Below are 20513 nucleotides of genomic sequence, written 5' to 3'. Positions count from 1 at the left end.
ACGTATTTTGAGGAATCAGTTAAGTGGTCCCTTGAAAGCAGAGTCACTTTTGGAAAATACAATCAGCAAGAATTTTAAGTACAATGGATGAGATCATCAGCTACAGAAGCTTTTCATCTAAATAATGGTAAATGTAGTTTGTACAAAATCTAAGGACACCAAATCCAATTAGTAACCAAATGAGGGCTTGCTAAACACCAGGCAGAGTTCTACGCTTGTTGCTTTTTTAAGCCCTGTAATGACCTTGTGATCTCTACTTCACAGAGAGGTGAAGCAACTTGCCCAAGTCACAGCAGGTAAATGGTAGAGCCAGGAGTCCAATTCCCGATAGCCTGACTCCACAGCCCACGTGTACGCTGATTACCCCTTAAGTAGGCAGGAGGAATTGTTCAGAAAATAGGACCCAACATTGGAAAAGATTGGTGGGGTTTTTTTTTTTTTTGTTGTTGTTTGTTTGTTTGTTTGTTTTCCTGACTGAAAAATCACATCAACATACTGTCTCTAAACCTACCAGGTAACAACAATTGTTATTCTTATCAGTAATTCCCAAACTAATGTGCTTAGGAATCATATCAGGATCTTATTAAAATGCAGATTCCAAGTGAAGCATGTGCTTGGCAAGTGCAAGCCCCTGGGTTCAATCAATCAAAAAGCAGTTCTGAGCCAGCAGATCTAGGGCAGGGCCTGAGGTTTTGCAAGTTCCTCTGCTGGTCCACCGACCACAATTTGAGGAGCAAAGCTCTAGGCAGAAGGCAAGAGGGTTTCTATCAGAGGAGTGGATTTCTCTACTGAAAATAAAGAAATCTGGTTTTGTTCTGAACCTTAGTCTCTCCCGTAAGGCAGTTTCCAAAGTTGAAGGCTCTTTGAACCCTCTGTCACCCAACAGTTGGGTTTGGGGACTAGCAAAGCAGGCCTGAGTCACTCCCAGACAGCAGCTTTCTCCACCCACTGTGTCCTGTGGGGTGTGGAGCTTTCTCTTGTTGCCTTGCTGAGGGGGTCAGATGAACAGGATCCCTGAGCTGGCTGAGAGGGAGGCCTGGTGAGCCTGACCCACTACCCCGAGAGGGTGGACTGGGGGGACCAGCAGCTTGACATAGTCCATCGGGTTCAAGAAGTGATAAGTCTGGGTGTACGGAGATGAGGTGTGTGGGTAGGTAAGAAGTGGCAGGTCCGGAGGGGAGGAGAGGCTGAGGGGGATGGAAGGTAGACACAGCCAGACCTCAGTGTGGAATTAAACACCAGGAGTTTGTGTTTTGTGAGGGCGTGGGCTGGTCAATCCGGTTCGTCTCCTGGAACCACAGTAGGCTGTTTGTTGAAGGAATGAGGAGTTGGGGGAAGCCACGGACAGGCTGAGGTTCTGTGTCCCCCACCACCCGGAGATGACTCTGGGGGTGACTCATGTCTGGCCATCCCCGCACTTTCTTAGTCTAAATCCACTGACCCTTTTTAGCTGCAGGACCTTCCTTATAGAGTTCCTAAATTTCTAGCAAGTTGCCTTTCTTCCCTGCAGAGCTGAGAAAGTTGAGCCTAGGGGAAGACAGGGAGTCCCAGTGTAAGTCTCCCCAGAGGTTTTCTGAAGTGTGAGAATGCTGTGCTGTCCTGAGGCCCGCTCAGAGGACCATCTGGACCATTCCAGGCTCTGAGAACTGCGTTCCTGTTCCCTCTGCCTGCGTCCTCTGCCATATCACATCCACCATGGGTGAACACAGAGCTAAATGAGATGAGTGGACAGAGGTGGGGGGAGCAGGCACATCTGCAGGGGAATGGCCAGCTTCTGTGTTGGCAGAGAAACCAATGGGCCAGCCTAATCCAGTTCTTTCTTGCTGTGGGATGCTGGCCCCAGTCTAAACCTGAGAGTCTCCACATCAGGGCTTGGCTGAGTGAGTGCTTGAAGGCATCCCTCACCCACCATTACCTGCCCCCAGGCCCCACGTTTGCCCTGGACCCTGCAGGGGCACAGCCATGGAGGCCAGGTGCCAGTCCTGCTCAGAGGAGAGAGGCCTTGAGAAATGTCAGGACAAGGCCCGCCACACCCAAAGTAGGTGGAGAAACAGGGGTGACATGGTACCCTTCCTGGAAACAGTATTTTGATCCTATTTCCTGTAGAAGCTGACCACAGGGGGGTTTGAATGGCAAGGCGGTTTCCTTTCTTGGGAAGACTCAAGAGCACAGTTTTCAGTAACTCTAAGAGATGGTCAGGCCACAGCTTTATTTCTGAAGAGAACCTGTGCCCTGTCTTCCCACCTCTTTCTCCTCCAGGGAAACTGGGGCCACTGTTGGAGACCGGTCTCCTAGAAAAGCCCTTTTCTCTTCCAGTAGGGTTTGAGGAGCCTTAAAATACAGGCGGGAAAAGCAACAGTTAATACAAATAAGGAGAACAGAAGAGAGAAGCAGATGTGTTAGCCTAAGTGCAAATGAGCATTGACACCCAAGTCGCCCTGCACCTGCGGGTGGGCTGGGAGAAGGCATGCACTAGCTTGAAGTCTGGAGGGCTCTTTGCGGGTTTAACTGTGCGTTCATTCTCTGGGCCTCAGTCTCTTTGTCTGTAAAATGAGGTAAAAGTACCTCCTCAGAGGTTTATTGAATCACAAAAGATCTTACATGCAGAGGACCTGAAATAGTGCCTGGCCCCAAGCATTCATCTGGGAATGGGGAGGGTACTGGCAGGCAGAGAGGAGCTGCTTACCTGCAGGTGGCTACCTTCTCTGCCAAGAATGCACTCTCCCCTTGCTCCCACCCAGGTACTAAGAGATAGCCTGGGAAACTGTCTTGTTCTGGTCCTGCTCCATACTGTTCCCAGGCCCCTGCTTTCCAGCAATTTCTGCAGGATGCTTACTTCATGCATGTTGAATGTGAACTTAGGCGCGTTTCCTTGACTGTTAGTCCCTCTGAGCTCAGAGAGTCCATGTGGTATCTTCCCCTCTTTTTGTCCTGACTTCCGGAGGTCTGGAGAGGCTACCCAGCCTTCCTAGCTCTTGGCAGCTCAACTCCACCCACTGTTAGTAAGGGATGGAAATATCCCCAGGAAAGTCCCACAGAGCCTGGTTTGGTGTTCTGCTGCTGATGGCAGGCTGTGTTGTTCTGTCCTCTGTGGGTGAGGAACCCCTGGGCTCATGGGCGGTGACTCATCAAGTCTCCTGTGGGCAGTCAGGGTCTGGGGCAGGCCAGTAAGCCCATTTATGTGCCAGGCACCACATGCTGCTCTTCCCCCTTTGGCAGCAGCCTGATTTGCTTGGCCCCTTGCTTTCTACCAACAGAGTAGTCCAGATGACTCGGGAAAGGAGAGGGCCTCTGGCCACCACACACACAATTTAGACATGGACTGTGCAGTCAGTCCTGTGCCAGTCACTGAATAAAGAGTGCTCAGACATGCTGGGATGTCCTTTAGGACAGAAACAGATGTTGACTCATGTAGCCCTTCCAGCAGCCATGTGAAGGAGGGCTCTCCATCTCTCCTGTTTGCAGATGAGGAAACCATGGTGGAAAATATATTTGCCCACGATCATGTGACTACAGAGGAGCCGAGCCGGTAGTTTGCAGTCTATGTGTCTAATCACCAGACCAACTGGCCTCCCTAAGGCTCCAGAGCTCGTCCATACCAAAGGCTCAATTCTAATGTGGAGAACGCTCTCCCCAGCATTCAGAGAAAAAGCCAGAAGAACCGTCGCCATCTGTAAACGAGCTGGGGGTCCTCACACTCCTTCTGCTTTTCCATTTCTAGGCAGTCTGACTTCTCTCTAGAGGCAAAGCCCTATGTCTCTCCTCCTATGGGAGCATAAAGAAGCCCCTTGGAAACAAGGTGGGTACAGGTCCCAGAGGACTGCACTGCACTCATTGAAGCCCAGCACCCTGAGAACCCTCCTTGGACTGTGCACTCCCACCTTGGTGACAATCATCTTTGCTGCCCTACTGTGGTCTTATTGTGTTTGCCAACTTTAAGAGCTACTACCACAGACTGAGAAAACACATGATGGAAAAATTTTCTTACAAATACTTTGGAAATTATTGCTAAGGACCTTTAACAGTCCTTTTTATTCACTGTTTTCATAATCTTGATATAACATAAAGGTTGTGAAGTAGCACATTCGAAGGTACCAGAATTACCCTCCAGGGTCAATGCTCTAGGACATGAACTTTCTTTGGCAGGCATGACCTTGGGCCCCAGAGCTCTGTGTAACTCATGTAACTGTACCACACGTTCTGAACAAGTCAGAGGACAGTCAGGTGAAGTTTAACTTAGGTGGAGTCATTGTGGATGACTCAGATGTGGCAACGATTTACAACATTTTTGTTGCTGCTATTCAGTGCTCTGTTAAAATTGTGGGGAGGGCTCTAGAGCATTCTAAACCTAGTATTTCTGGCTGGAATATTTTAATCTCACTATAGCCCTGCCAAAAGATCACAACCTTAAATCTCCTATGGCATGATTGGTTAGTCTTGATTTAAGCCATATAATAAAACACCCCCAAATGTGCACAACAAATTTTATTAGTGTCAAAGTCACACCCAGTACCACACAGGGGATCAGGAAGCAATCTTAAATCCCAGAAGGACAGGAAAGCTTCCAGGATGCAAAGAGACCAACCCCCTACTACATCCTAAAGCAGGCATATTCACGGAAAGAGCCAAACGGAAATTGGCATTTCCTGAAGGCCTACTGCGTTCCAGTCACTCGCTACCTCATCCAATTCCGGCCACAGGAAAGGTAGTGCCTGTTAACACTCCACATTCTTGACAACGCGTCTGCGAGAGAGTGGGATCTGCTCAAGGTGACACACTGCAGCAAGTGTCAGAATCTGAATCCCAGGCAGTGTTCTCGCACGGCGCCGCCGACCTGGCAGAACACGCAGAGCTGCCGTGGGGAAATTAACGACCCACAGCCATCCTGAGGTTCTGCGCCATAGCTGGGGCCGCAGGCCGGCACCCGTGACTCCTTAGCTTTGCGGTTTTCACCCAAGTGTGTGACTGCGGAGCAAAGCAACCACGTGAGTGGCCCGGCCCCACCGCTGGGCGAGAGAAAGCCTGTCTGGCCAAGGACAAATCGCAGGTGCGAGAGCGAGCCAGGACGGGATCCGGGGCCCTAGGGCACAACTCCCCTCCCAGTCACCTGGCCGCCGGGAGGGGCCGCGGCCAGGCGTGACACCCAGGCGCGGTAGTCCTAACTGCGCTCAAAGTGCGGCGGGCACCGCAAACCGGGGCCGCGTGGGAGACACTAGAAATAACGTTGGCCGTGGCCTCCGTGGCCCGCAAGACGACTTCCGAGGGCCAGGAGAGGGTTGGCACGGTCCCGGCCAGGGACCGGACACTGCGGGACACCGGGAGGGGCCAAGGAGGGGCCAAGGAGGGGCCGTCTTGTCCCACGTGGACGCGCTCCCCGTCAGGGGCGTGGCCGCAGCGCGGCCTGGGCCAATGAGCGCCGCCGTAGGGCTCGCCCAGTCGAGCGCGCCGGGCCGGCAGGCACCGCGTCACGCCGGGGGCGGGGCTTGGGCGGCGCGAGGCGCGGCAGGTCACGCGGGTCGCGCGCCGGCTATAAGTAGGGGCGGCGGCGTGCTCCGCCAGAGTGATGGCTGCCGGCGCGCGCTGCGTGTTTTCTTCTCTCGGCTGCTGAGGCACCCGCAGCCGCTCCCCGTGTGGGTCGCGCGCCCGTCGCGCCGTCGCCCCGGGCCCTCCTGGCTCGCCGGCCGCAAGTGTGCCCGCGTCCCGTTGCCGCCGCTGTCTGGTCTCCTCTCCTGCGCGAACCCGGGTTCCCCTGGTGAGTGGCGGCGCCGCCTCGCCGAGGCTCTTTCTTCTCCCGGGGCGGGCGCGGGCGCCGCGGTGTGGGAGGCGGCGGGCGGCTCCTGGCTCGCGGCTGCCGCCTCCCTACCGCGCCCGCCCGCCCGCGGGCCTTTTTGGCGGTCCCGGGTGGCGCGCGCGGGAACGGCCCTGTTCCGGCTTCGAGCGCGCGCGCGGGACGGCGTGGGGGACCCGAGCCACGTGCCCCGCCGCCGCGCGTCCCGCTGGGGCTGGCGACGGGGATAGCGGGCCGGGGGCCGCGGGCGGAGCCCGACCGGCCCGCCGCTCGGCCCCCAGGGCGCGCCGCTATTGTTGTGTTTTCCCCCAGGATAAACTTGCGTCCTTGCTCTAATCCGCCATGGGATTCTGCTCCGCGCTTGTAGCCCTGCAGAGCCAAAGACACCCCAGACAACAGACGCCCTCCTGCAGCGTATAGCAGTGACTCCGGCTCGCCTGCGCCCTAGTTTACAGTATTTAATGTTATATATTATATACTATTTATTATAGCGATTTTGATACCTCATATTCTGTTTACACACCCTGAACGCCGCTCAGTAATTCTCTTATCAATCCAACCACTACTCGAGAGCATGGCATCTACCGTGGCGACGCTGATAGCCAGCACCGCGTCTGGTCCCCTGGCGCCGCAGTTCCTGTGGATGCTCATCCTGGGCTTCATCATCGCCTTCGTCTTGGCCTTCTCCGTGGGAGCCAATGATGTGGCAAATTCGTTTGGCACAGCTGTGGGCTCAGGCGTGGTGACCCTGAAACAAGCCTGCATCCTCGCCAGCATCTTCGAAACCGTGGGCTCCGTCTTACTGGGGGCGAAGGTGAGCGAGACCATCCGCAAGGGCCTGATTGACGTGAACATGTACAACTCGAGCCAAGAGCATCTGATGCTCATGGCCGGCTCAGTCAGCGCGATGTTTGGTGAGTTCTTTTTATGTATTGTGGTGGGTGAGCGAATTTGTATCATGGGTGGTTCCATTTTTGTGCTGAACCTTTCAGATTATTTCGTTGGTAATATTGCTTACATAATGATATGTGTATACATATGCATATCACTATTTGTATATTATACATGTGTGTGTGTGTCATGTATTTTCCATTTACTTACTAAAATTTGGCTCTGTTTCAGGTTCTGCTGTGTGGCAACTAGTGGCTTCATTTTTGAAGCTCCCCATTTCTGGGACCCATTGTATTGTTGGTGCAACCATTGGTTTCTCCCTTGTGGCAAAGGGGCAAAAGGGTGTCAAGTGGTCTGAACTGATAAAAATTGGTATGTTTAATCCTGAATGGCTTAATTTTTGTTCTGGTCCTGTGTTACCTTGGCTTTGTATATATCTGTAAATGGTGTAAAATAGGCAGATTTTGAGTTTTGAAATGGAGCATTTAACATTTAAAGTATTTACTGAGTTTCACTAGTTTACATTTATCCTTCCTCTTTTTTTTTCCAGTGATGTCTTGGTTCATCTCTCCACTGCTTTCTGGTATCATGTCTGGAATCTTGTTCTTTCTTGTGCGTGCATTCATCCTCCGCAAGGTAATCTTTCTCCTCCCTGTTGTGACCTTCCAGGGGTCACACTCAGTCTGTTTTTCACACTGGGTGACATTCTTGAAGATGTGATTGGTATGTAGTTATGTGGCCTTGAAAAGTTAAATTTCTTTGTTCTGTGCATCTCTTGTGTGTCCAGGAGTTGTATGAAAGAAGCGAGTTTTTAATACTCAAGAAGACATTGAGGAAGGAAAAAGTCGAGTATCATGGGGCATGTTAGGAACAGGCTTGGAAGGGAAAAAAAAAGTAAGGAAACATTCAAGGTGGCTTTGCCAGCTGTATGTAGGTTAGTACTTCATTGAAAACATCATTGTTTTCAGGACAATTGAAATTGTAAGCTTGGGGTCCAACAAGTCACAACATCCTGTGGCTACAGCTAAATGGGTCTCCACAGTGCTGACTATTGGAACCAGTTTATAAAATTTCTAAATGAGGCTTCAACCTCTTGTGATTCTCACTATAGGTAAAAAAGAACCAATAAAGATAAGTTTTTGTGGGGGTCAGGGGATGGTGGCAGATTAGGCAACCATTTAATTTCCTGTGTATTTGAAAATCCCTTTTGAGGTACCTAGTAGCATTTCTTCTATCAAGAAGTCCCGTGCTGCCTCCAAAATAGACAACAAGGGATTACGTTGACATTGGACTGAGTTACAGTAAGAATAAATGCATTTTTCTCAGGAAACAAAGTTGCCCTTTTTCTAAGTTGAATGTTCTTAACAGCCCATTGTTATTCACTTAAAAAAATGCCCCTAAACTGTAGAAATCTGAGTGAAGAGAGATAGACAGCTTAATCCCAAGGGTAAGAACGAATTCAGACCTCTACTTGTCTTCTGTATTTCTGAACTTCTCTGGGGAAGAATTTGGGTTTGTCTTATAGAAATTCTATTAACTGGGAAAGTGATTCTCCAGTTACCCTTATCCACAGCCTGAGATTTGGCAGAACACACTAGTTTAATACTTGGAACATTTATAGTTTGATATAAAGTGACAGTAGAAAGTTCATTGGTACTGGCTCTTAAGTTTGGCAGTTTCAGTCAGGAAGCCGGTATGATTGGTACCTATACTCCCACTGCCCACATCTGTGGTACATGGTGATATGCTTACATTTGAAACCAGAAATCAGGACCCAGAGTATTGTGTTCTTTCTAGAATTCCCTATCCCACTGCATACCAGAAAACCAGAAAAATTAACAGCATCCTTTGTTAAGAATTCCTGCTTTACAAAGGTTTATACAGGCCCTTTTGATTATTGGGAAGTAGATCATTCTGATTCTGGAGACAAATTGTGTGTCTGATCTCCACAAAATAAATTGGCCCTTCCTGAAAGGTAGGTGGAGCTGCTCTGAGGAGCAGCGAGGGATTTTGATATCTCATTTGAGGAATGCAAGCCAGGTACCTCTACTGAGAGCTTAAGTTAGATGTATTAACTTCATAGCCACATATATCTATTGGTGTGGGGATGGGCATGGGCAAGGATGTTTGGAATGGGGTTTCCAATAGTGCTCACCCTGAGCATCTTTGCACACACACACTCACCTGCTCGCACTCTTGCATGCGAGTTTCTCAGTAATGAGTGGATGAGTATGAACATTTGTGGTTGCTGTTGATTTTAAATTTCAAGAAAACATCCTTAGACTAGTAAGTAAGCTTTGAGGTGTCCAGCTCTACAGTCTCCATATTTGACTATTAAGATACATTCACACTCTTAAAATTTGATCTTTAAAGTTGAGGTTAAAATATTTTCTTTATTTTAAAAAATACTGCTTTTTGAAAATTTTCTGAATTTTTTTTTTTTTTCCCAAAGGTGTTGGCCTTTGAGTAGGAAAAGGCAGAGTGGAGGTGGGGGTTCTTCTGTGAAGAAATGTGACACTCAACAAAAACAGTAGTGATGAAGTTTTCCTGTTGTATTTAAGTTCTAGTCAAAGAAAATCAAGCTTTTAGCATTCTTCTACTTGTTTGGAATCATATTTAGTTTCTCTAGGATATGTTCCCTTTAATATGTAAAACAAACTGTTCTGGGGAGAGGAAATGTGAAGATCCATTTGCTAACTAAATGATAACTAAATGATAAGATAGTTACATCACTTCCAAGTAAAGCTTTAAATGTGTGCTGAGTAGCTCATGGTGTAAGTATTATTTCATAAAATCACTCTCCCTGCTTCCCTCTTGGAAGTGACTGGGAGGAGGTTGGAGAGAGAGAGTAAAAAGAAGAGACTTTTCTTTTACCTTTTTCCTAAAATTGTTAATTTTGTTTTTAAACCATGAACTCATGTTTCATAATGTACTATGAGTAGGATTACTCTTTCTCTACCCTGTCTCCAGCTCCGTGATTACTGTTTCTTTACCTCAGGGAATACGTAATTGTGAAGAAGCTGAACCTGAATATATAGGTGACTTCGTAACTCTGACGAGTCAGTCGCAGTTTGATTTGCAGATGCCCTATTACTAAATAGAACTTGAAAATCTTTTTGAGAGAAATCCCCAGTGAAGTCTTTGTAACCTTATTGTGTTTTAATATTCAGAGTTGGGCCTTGGGCTTATTCTTTTCTTTTCTTCGAAGTTAGCCTTTGACGAAAAGTGGACACCCTGGTGAATTGTTCACCTTGCTTCGGGGCCTTTCCACTTGCCCATACCTCTGTCCTCCCCACTCCCCAGCTGGGTGGCTTGCTCCTTTCATACCCTGAAACTCAGCTGAGGCTCACTCCCTGCCCCCTTCAAATGAAATGTGTTCCTCCTCCTGTCTTGTCCTCTTATTTTATCTTTTATTTTTTCTACACTGTGTTTGCTAGTGTGGTGCAGTATTCTGTACTAGACTATGAATGTCTTTTCTTTGAGGACAGGCTTTTGGTCTTACTTCCTCTGGTATTTCAGTGCTCAGAACAGGTTTTTGGGATTGAACCCAGCTGTGCTTTACCACTGAGCTACGTCCCCAATCATTTTTATTTTTTATTTTGAGAAAGGAACATGCCGAGTTGCTGAGGCTGGCTTCAAACTTGCGATCCTCCTGCCTCAGCCTTCTGAGTCACTGGGATTCCAGGGGGGTGCCACCATGCCAGCCCAGAATAGTTGTAGACTCAACTAGGATGAGTAGTGCACAGTTGATATTTATCTTTCCACTTTGGAAATGTTAATTATGTTGTATCAGATGTTTAGATAAGGTGGTTATTGCAGGTATTCTACCTGGTTTAGTTTTTATTTTTATTAGTTGTTGATGGACCTTTTTTTATAAGTGGTGCTGAGACTCGAACTCAGTGCCTCACATATGCTAGGCAAGTGCTCTACCACTGAGCCCCAGCCCAGCCCCCTGTTTTAGTTTTTAGTATTGAAGGTAAAGTCGAGGGGGGGGGGGCAGTATTCTAACATCTCGTAGCTCTCTCTTTCAGCTCCTAGGTGGAGTGCGTCTTCAGGCATGGCTTGGGTTTACGTGTGGACTTCAAGGCTTTAGAAACATAAGTGTTGGAACTGATGATTCAGGATGTTAGCAGTCACTAGTGGAGGTAGATTTGTTATTAAAAACAGCAGAAAAATGGCCATTTTGGAGCAGAAGATGGAATTGACTTTATCTTATAGAGACTCCAGGAGCAAGGGCAGGAAAGCCCAGCTGGCCTTGGGAATTACAGTGGAAGCTGCCCTGTTAACGATTCTGTGGAAATGGGTTAACTTGTACAACTTGTAAGATACTGATCTTAATGTTTTATAGGCAGACCCAGTTCCCAATGGTTTGCGAGCTTTGCCAGTTTTTTATGCCTGCACAGTTGGAATAAACCTCTTTTCCATCATGTATACTGGGGCACCGTGTAAGTACATATCAAAATACTTAAATGTGAATTTAAAGTTATTTACAAAACTTGCATTAAATGCCCAATTTACCCCTTTTTGCTTTACAGGGCTGAAATCTCCTAGAAGGTGGCTGGCCTGCGCCCATTTCAGAAGGCTGCAGGCTAGTGTATGCTGAGTTAACCTAGATAGTTTTTCAACCAAAAGAGACCTGCTCAGATTCTAAATCACTACAGACCTTTCCTCTTTAGTCTTCACAGGATCCACCGATAATATATGACCTTCTCCCTCCCTTTTTCTTATCTATGCTAAAAATGCTGGAATTGATACCTGGACCACTGAAGAGTCACTAGTTATATCTGTTCTTCAATAATCAGTCATTTAGGACTGGCCTGCTGGATATCGTTTTTCTCTCCTGAGTGGAGCCACTTTTGTTTCTAAGTGCTAAATTTACTCCCCTGAATCTGCTTGAATGAGAAGAGTTGGGATGCTTAACACCTGGTCTAAGTACACTTGGAAGAAGAATCCCAGCAGCTCAGAGGAAAAGTAATAATATGTGAGAGCGTAAAGGTCGAAACGGGTGCTTTTATATGGGACTGAGGCAAGGCATGAGTTAACTTATGGTGCTTCTGTTTAATTAGCAACTCCAAGAAGCTGGTAACAGACCTTGTTAGGCAGGAGAGTAGCTTTGGCATCTAGGCTTACTCGGCTGCAGGATTCATGACTGTATAAGTCGTGGCTTTTAATATTTCGACTGTGACCCACTGGAAGAAAAACACTGTTGCCGCCGGGGGCACCTGCATGTATATGTGGTTGTAGAGAGAGACAGACAGCTAAAACAGTGTGAAGCCATTTATTGTTACCTTGATATCCTTTAAAAATTTTTTAAATGCTTGTTGTGTCTTACTAAAACTAATGGGTTGTGACTTGCTTTTTAAAGTCTCACTGAAGTAATAAGTCACTGACCAATACATGGAATGAACAGTATTTTTAACCTTGCCTGTATTCTTGGAATATCAGTAAAGAAATAGATAACTTTATGAGACTATTGATCTTGGAGGATACAAGACTCCTTATTAAATAGTGCAGGTGAAGAAAGGCTTGCATGCTGAATTTCCATTCCATTGCGCATGGAGTTCTTCATGTAAAACCAAAAAATCTCCCGTGAGGCTCATGTATGTTTTAGTTTGTGTGCTGAAGTGCAAAGAAAACTGAAAGCAGGATTAAAATGCATGCAGTCTTACTGCCACCATAGAACTTTAGTTGTGAAGGGACTTCAATTTATATCTGATTTTTAAAAGGCTAATTGTTGGGGAACAATAGAATTTCCATTTTAAAAGTAATTTAATACCTAATGAGCAAAGTGACACAAACCAAGCACAGTCACTAAGCTGTTGTCTGAGCTGCATGCAGGTTCTCATAGCATGTCTTGGATTTGAGCAGTGCTGTTACTGGGCCACCCTTCCCTCTAGTAGAGGCTAGTTGCTTGGAGCCTGTTGGTATGCAAGTGAAAAGCAGGTGAGGACTCAGGTTACTGATCCTTGAGCCACATGCAAAGTATTGGTGGCAATTCTCTCTCAGGTACGGCTCGTTAGTGAAATTGTTACTAGACTTTTCCTTTGTGAAAAAAGTTATTTAAAATATTCTTGAACCAATTGTTTTAGGTAGATGTCCCTGTTTTTCTTACTTTAGCTTGATGATGCTTTCAGAGAGTTGATCAGGCTTTTCTCAAGGCCTGTACAGTAGATGTGGTGACTTTCCCAGAGTTATTTCAGCATGATATCTGTGGGTGCCAGGCCCTTTTTTTCTAAACCGCGTAATCTGTGTGTGCAGATGAACCGTGTGGCAGGTGGATTTCAGGAATGAGGTGTGGGGAGTAGAATGCTTCTGTTTCATAGCTAGTCACAGGTTGTCAGAGGAAAGCCAAGAAAAAGAAGAAAAAGGCAGTATTTAAAAAGCTGAGTCTGCTGGTGTTTGGGCCAAAACTGGTGTGGTGTTAAGATGGTCACTGGAGTTTTCTCCCAGATTCACATAGCCAAGGCATAATAAGCTCTGGAATTAAAGCTAGCTGCAGTTGTCCAGGGTGACGGGCTGGCTTGGGGAAGCCTCTGTCCCACAGGAGGGTTTGCACGTTATTGCAGGGGCTGTTGCCCTGGGGTTTTCAAGATGCACCATTTTATCTCCTAGTGCTGGGCTTTGACAAACTTCCTCTGTGGGGTACCATCCTCATCTCGGTGGGATGTGCAGTTTTCTGTGCCCTTATCGTCTGGTTCTTTGTATGTCCCAGGATGAAGAGAAAAATTGAACGTAAGTAATAATTGTAACAGAAAAGTTTAACTAGTAATTGTGTTTTTTTTTTTTTAAACCACTTGTTATAACCCACTATTTGGATAGTATTGGCAAAGTAAGAGATTTTAAATGGAAACTTGAAAACAATGGGTTTTCTTTTCAAACTGTTTTAAATGGATTTAAAATGACCTGAGGCTTAATTATAAAAAACATCTAGCCTATACTGGAGAGACAAATTGGTCACTTAATCTTCTTTCAAAATGTACCTCGGTCAGTTACCAGGGGCAGGTAAATAGAGAAGTTGTAGCCTGTTAATACAAGTGTACCTAATGGAAAGTGAGGGGTAGGCACAAAGTATTTTCATAGAGCAAGTATTTGCCCAACTGCTGTGTATAATTCGGATTCAGACAAGTGAAGCCAAGTCTATCGAGTGTGTCTGATCTTGGGCATCCACCAACATGTATCCATGTTGCGATAGTGTACACATTGCTTTACAGATGCCCGTTGGGCAGATACACATGCAGATGCATGGTGTATTTGTGCTGCTAGAATTATAGCACAAATTCTATAGTGAACATTTCCAGGTGTCCCATGCAGGAATCATTTTAGTGGCCATTATAACACACTATTGCTGCTAATTAAATACTGAGTAAATTTTGATTAGTATCAGTCTTTTAAATCTTCCTTATGGGCTGTGATCTTTTAAAAATTGTATTCTGCCCTTCCATCTTTACAAATGCTGCATTCCTGATGTGAGTGCTGTCCTTTGCAGCAAGGGGTGCACAGACTGCGGTGACTGGGAAGATTGCTGTGTCACTGCAGCTGAACTCCGGAGCCTCTGAGAGGCTCTGCTTCTCGGCTGTGCGGCAGGCAGCGAGGCTTTCAGGACTCCCTGACCTCATTTTTCCTCAGTCTGGGAGAAGATGAGATAGATCTTGCTTTACCACTAGTCTGGTTTGACTGAGCCAAGTGTTGGACAGGAAGTGTTCCTGTCTGGCTGTGGGATTTAGAATCATAGGCACATCTCTGTTTTATGCAGGTAGCTGTGAAAGGTGTCATCTTTAGTTTCCTGCATTGAGCTGTGTCACTTTGCTTGAACTCAAACTGAAATTTGGGGAATTTTTTTTTTTTAAATAAAGAACATGAATTAGGCTGGGCACAGTGGTACACGCCTATAATCCCAGCACCTTGGGAGGCTGAGGCAGGAGGATCACAAGTTCAAAGCCAGCTTCACCAAAAGCAAGGTGCTAAGCAACTCAGTGAGACCCTGTCTCTAAATAAAATACAAAAAAGGGCTGGGGATGTGACTCAGTGGTTGAGTGCCCCTGAGTTCAATCCCTGGTACACACACACACACACACACACACACACACAAGAACATGAATTGGGGGCAGTCAAACTTTTTATCTGATCTTCAGCTCAAGCTCGAGCTACCTTCCACGAAGGAGTGAAGAAGTGTTTTTACATTTGTGAAAGGTTGTAAAATTAAAGACCATGAGTGTGGAGTGGAACCTTATGTAAAACCTAAAATATTTAATACCTGGTCCTTTACAGCAAAAATTTGGGACTCCTGCTAGAGGGAGTGCTGCATGGCTAGCTCCGTCCCAAGTGAAAGTTGAGTTCCTGGCAGACAGTAAAGCAGGCAGGACAGTTAACCTGTGTTTTAACAAAACTTTATGCATGTTCTTATTGTGAGATAAGTTTTTGGGGGTGGAAGAATGGGGGTTTGGAAGAAGGTAGTATGGTCAATACCAAGCTAATCCTGACCCGTTTTTTCTCCTAGGAGAAATAAAGTCTAGTCCTTCTGAAAGCCCCTTAATGGAAAAAAAGAATAGCTTGAAAGAAGACCATGAAGAAACAAAGCTGTCTCTCAGTGATGTTGAAAATAGGAATCCCGTGTCTGAGGTGGGGCCTGCCACTGTGCCCCTCCGGACCGTGGTGGAGGAGAGAACAGTGTCCTTCAAACTTGGGGATCTGGAGGAGGCTCCAGAGCGGGAGAGGCTCCCCAGCATGGACCTGAAGGAGGAGACCAGCATTGACGGCACCATGAATGGTGAGTCCACCTTCCAGAGTTCTGCAGTTATCTGCACAGGTGAGCAGGCTCGCTGGTCTAGACCTGGTACTTTTTGTAATGAATGTCACCTTTTTTGGTCTTGGCTAGGCACAGTGCAGCTGCCTAATGGGAACCTCGTTCAGTTTAGTCACGCCGTCAGCAACCAGATAAACTCCAGTGGCCACTACCAGTATCACACTGTGCATAAAGATTCTGGCTTGTATAAAGAGCTGCTCCATAAATTGCATCTGGCCAAGGTAGGAGACTGCATGGGAGATTCCGGAGACAAGCCCTTGAGGCGCAATAACAGCTATACTTCCTACACCATGGCAATTTGTGGCATGCCCCTGGATTCATTCCGTGCCAAAGAAGGTGAACAGAAGGGTGAAGAAATGGAGAAGCTGACGTGGCCTAATGCAGACACCAAGAAGCGTATTCGAATGGACAGTTATACCAGTTACTGCAATGCTGTGTCTGACCTCCACTCGGCATCTGAGATGGACTTGAGTGTCAAGGCTGAGATGGGTCTGGGCGACAGAAAAGGAAGTAGTGGCTCTCTGGAAGAATGGTCTGACCAGGACAAGCCTGAAGTCTCTGTTCTCTTCCAGTTCCTACAGATCCTCACAGCTTGCTTCGGGTCGTTTGCCCATGGTGGCAATGACGTCAGGTCAGTCCACTTTGAGTCTTACCACCTCTGTTTTAAAACTGTCTTAGGGCTGGGGATGTAGCTCAGCTGGTAGAGAGCTTGCCTCACATGCACAAGGCCCTGGGTTCAATCTGCAGATCAGAAAAAGAAAAAAAAAAAAAAACCTGTCTTGTCCTTTTTATGACCTTGGGGTGGTACTTCTGCCACGTGCAAGATGCTGAGTAGATCAGATGAGGCAGTGGCAGTCATTGACTTAATAAAACAAGGAAGTTTTGCTCTTCAGAGAGAATCTTTTTAATTGTTCTGTATGTGATAAATACAGATGTGTTTCACAGAGAGACCTTTATCTGTCCAGATAGGATGTAGATTTTTAGTAAATTATGGGATGTAAGATGAAAAATTTAAAATCCCTCCCCTGTTGAATGGAATTCTGGGTGGGTGAGCCTTAGTTCTGTGATTATAAAATTCATTGGAACCCGAGAGCTGCCTGTGGGAGGGAGGAGGCCGCCAGCCGCACGACACCTCCCCCATCACAGATTTCATTTTCTTCTGTGTGTATGTTGGTGTTCCATTGGTTTTCTTTGAAAAAAAGGTTGATTTGCTAAATGGGCTTGATGAATGACCTTAGTCAACCTAGTAAGTCAGATCTAGTTCTGCCTTAAAGGTCATCTGTGCCCTTTTTTCTTCCAGCAATGCCATTGGTCCTTTGGTTGCTCTGTATCTGATTTATGTCACCGGGGATGTTTCTTCGGAAGGGGCGGTACCAATATGGCTTCTACTTTATGGTGGTGTTGGCATCTGCACTGGACTGTGGGTTTGGGGAAGAAGAGTTATCCAGACCATGGGGAAGGATCTGACACCAATCACACCCTCTAGGTAAGCAGAAAAAGCAGGTCTTAAGAGAGGCTAGTATTTATTTCTTAAGACATGTAATACTGGGGCTGGGGCTGTGGCTCAGCAGTAAAGCATTCACCTGGCATGTGCAAGGCCCTGGGTTCGATCCTCAGTACCACATAAAAACAAATAAATTAAGGTATTGTGTCCAACTAGAAAAAGAAAAGACATGTAATACTATATGTTGCTAACATGAGACTAACCAAGTTTGTGTAATTTTTTTGATGGTATTCTCATTGTTGGTGTGAACCTTTTAGATTTATTTACTGTTGGTTGAATATTTATTTACTCACCTTCAATGATCTAACAAAAATTTCAGAGGAAGATGTGTTATGCTAATGGTGGATGGCTGTGTATACCTGGATTTTATTTATTTGTTTTTACTTGGGAGCTAAGACTGATATTTACCAAATTCTTCAAAACAAAATTTAAAACTTTAATAATGGAATTTAGGGGTGGGGTGCGGATGTGGGTCAGTGGCAGGGTGTTTGCCAAGCATGTGTGAGGCCCTGGGTTCCATCCCTGACACGCGCACACAAATTCCCAAAGAACTTAAACTCTCAGTCATTACAGGATTGGGAAAGTGGGAGTCCCATGACCCAATTTAAAGTGGATGATGGATATTGGCTAAAATGATGTTGGGGGGCGGGGGAGGGTTATCAGTAGAACAAAGCACATTGCTATCTTGAAGTGTTAGCTGAATTTGTGACAGTCTTTTTGTGTCTGCAGTGGCTTCAGTATTGAGCTGGCGTCTGCCCTCACTGTGGTGATCGCTTCAAATATTGGCCTTCCCATCAGCACAACACATTGCAAAGTAAGTGTGGAATGAATCCAGTACGTCTTCCAGGTGTTTCTGTTAGTGTGTAGGGTCTTTTATTTCACTTCTGATATTTTGATTTAGTTATTTCACTTCTGATATTTTGATTTAGTAAGTTTTGTGCAGTTGGAGTCTTGAAGAGTTCACAAATTAGAACAGATAACTATAATAAGAATATAGGCTTACATTTTATAATTTCTTGCCTATTCTTACTTGTTTAAGCAGTTAAATATGTATTTTCCCCAAATAATGGAAAATTTCTCTTCTGTGGTGCTAGCTGTGACCTCTGGCTCCTGACCTCTTTGTTACTTTTTTTTTTTTTTTTTGGTGTCTCTGAGCACCGTATGTTCCTTCTCTGTGGGGAAGCCGTTCACAGTAATTTGGATGTGTTTTAGTAGAATGGCCAGCCGGATAGCTGGGGCTGGGGGTGCTTTTGCTGCTTTGCGTGGAGGCTGATGCCTGGTTATAAGAAGCCTGGGAGTCTTGCTGGGCTTTTGGGCAGTTTTCTTACAGAAAGCACACATCAGGGCCCTCAGAGCTGCAGTGTGGAGAAGCTTGGTGAGTCTGAAAGTCTTTGAGTAACTGTAACTGCGGGAAAAGGAAGAACAGGGCTTCTCCAGAGGAATGGAGGCTGGTGCTATGTGGAACCTGCCAAGTCATTCTTCTCTAGTGGGGTGTGCGGGGGCAGTCCATTTTGAGACAGGCTCTCACTAAACTGCCTTGGCTGACCTTGAACTTGCAATCCTCCTTCTTCAACCTGCAAAGTTGCTGGAATTATAGGTGTGAGCCCCGTTCCTGGAGGATTATTCAATCTTGAAATGCATTATCAGAACAATACATAAAAAACACTGTTGTGATGGTTCCTGTCCTTAAAACGTTGTGGGACAGTGCTTGTGAATTTTCGAGTTTGTTTATAGTGTTTTACCCTCTAGAAGGTCTTCAGAAATTTCTAAAAGCAGTGTGAGTTCATTAGATTCTTGTAGTTCAGGAGGGAAGAGGAAGTGTTGTTTTCAGACCATGTTTTAGGGTAGTTAAAACTGATTCAGTGATTGGATTTTCATACTGTCTTCATCTTCTCATGAGTAGTAATCTTAATGCATTTGGATCTAGCTTTTATGGAGTTGGTCTTGTCCAATTGTCTGGGTATCTTTGCCAAAATATGTTGGGCATGTTAACCAGTTTCCTTCCCCTGTCTCTCTCCTAGGTGGGCTCTGTTGTCTCTGTTGGTTGGCTCCGGTCCAAGAAGGCTGTTGACTGGCGGCTCTTTCGCAACATTTTTATGGCCTGGTTTGTTACGGTCCCCATTTCTGGCGTCATCAGTGCTGCTATCATGGCAGTCTTCTATTATTTCATCCTTAAAGAATGATTCCAGTGTTACCGAAGACTGACGAGAGTCTTTTTAAAGTTTGGGAGCTGTGGGAGGGAAGTGTTAATTATGCTATAATTGCTTTTGTGCTAAATATGACTTGTCTCAAAATTAGCTATGTAAAATAGCCAGGTTTCCACTGGTTTCTTCTGAGGTCCCCTTTCCTTTTGGGCTGTGAATTCCTGTACATATTTCTCTACTTTTTGTATCAGGCTTCAATTCCATTATGTTTTAATGTTGTCTTCTGAAGATAATGTGTGTGTGTGTGTGTGTGTGTGTGTGTGTGTGTGTGTAAGAGAGAGAGTGAGAGAGAACCATGCAGAGCCATCCTGCAGAGCATCCTCTGCTTCGTTGGCTTCACCAGCTTTTGCCCTAACACGCACAGGGATCTAACAGCAAACCAGTTAGCTGAAGCTTCCCCTGTAGTCTCCTCCTAGAAGTAGTCATTGGCACTCTGCCTCCTGTCGCTGTGGCAGGTTCTCCCCGTGTGTGTGGGAACTTCTTAGAGGGTTCTTTGGACACAGTGAACATTTAGTAGTGACTTTGACCATTATTGCTTAGAAGTAGGAAGAAAAGCCTTCTGGCAATCTTGGTTATTAAGATTTCTGGTGGTGTGGGATGCGTGAATGAAGTGGAATATGTACTTTGGGTAAGTTAAATGGGACAGCCTTCCATGTTCATCTGTCTACCTCTTAACTGAATAAAAAAAGCCTACAATTTTTAGAAAACTTGTTGTCTTGGTGTTTGTTTGACATACTTGGATCATCTGGCTCCTGGTCAGTTAGCCTTATGTAATTCTGAGGAGCATGTAAATATCTTCACAAGTCAAAGCCCCTTTCCAGCTTCACCATCCCCCACTCTTAGGTTTCTGTGATCCCAGAATATACATGACATTGCTCTGTAGGGACCATCGTAGCATCTTGGCATCTTTTAATAGCATAACCTAGACATTTTTGTGTTAGCGCATGTACATCTATGCATTGTCTTTAACAGCCTAAGTTTTTTCCTGTTTCAGTGGACTATTTTTTAACTTGTAGATTATTTCTAGCTTTGATATTACAAAGAATGGTAAGTTTCATGTGTACATATAGCTCAGCTTCACTTAAAAACTCTAGGCTTTTAACTCTTGTGCCTGATATTGAACCTAGGGGTGTCCTAATACTGAACTATAGCCCTAGCCCATTTTGAGACAGGCTCTCAACTAAACTGCCTTGGCTGACCTTGAACTTGCAATCCTCCCACCTCAGCCTGCCAAGTTGCTGGAATTACAGGTGTGCAGCACCATTCCTGGCCGGTTATTCTATCTTGAAACGCATTATCAGAACAATAAGTAAATAAACACTG

At 45.9% G+C, this 20513-nt stretch overlaps 1 protein-coding gene across 1 annotated transcript; it reads left to right on the top strand.

The window, feature by feature from the left end:
- Nucleotides 1–5620: 5620 nt before the first annotated feature.
- On the top strand, nt 5621–19897 carry Slc20a1 (solute carrier family 20 member 1). The gene is made up of 11 exons (XM_027952065.2): nt 5621–5752; nt 6101–6702; nt 6911–7051; nt 7230–7315; nt 11028–11124; nt 13292–13411; nt 15177–15446; nt 15555–16113; nt 16783–16968; nt 17716–17800; nt 19008–19897. Exons 2-11 carry the CDS (start codon nt 6363–6365, stop codon nt 19167–19169), a joined length of 2046 nt encoding a protein of 681 aa, XP_027807866.1. The 5' UTR covers nt 5621–5752; nt 6101–6362; the 3' UTR covers nt 19170–19897.
- Nucleotides 19898–20513: the final 616 nt, after the last annotated feature.

This window comes from Marmota flaviventris, chromosome 14 (assembly GCF_047511675.1).
Source record: "Marmota flaviventris isolate mMarFla1 chromosome 14, mMarFla1.hap1, whole genome shotgun sequence".
Classification (NCBI taxonomy): domain Eukaryota; kingdom Metazoa; phylum Chordata; class Mammalia; order Rodentia; family Sciuridae; genus Marmota; species Marmota flaviventris.
The sequence above is the reverse complement of the archived record's forward strand: the minus strand, read 5'-3'. Positions and strand labels throughout refer to the sequence as shown.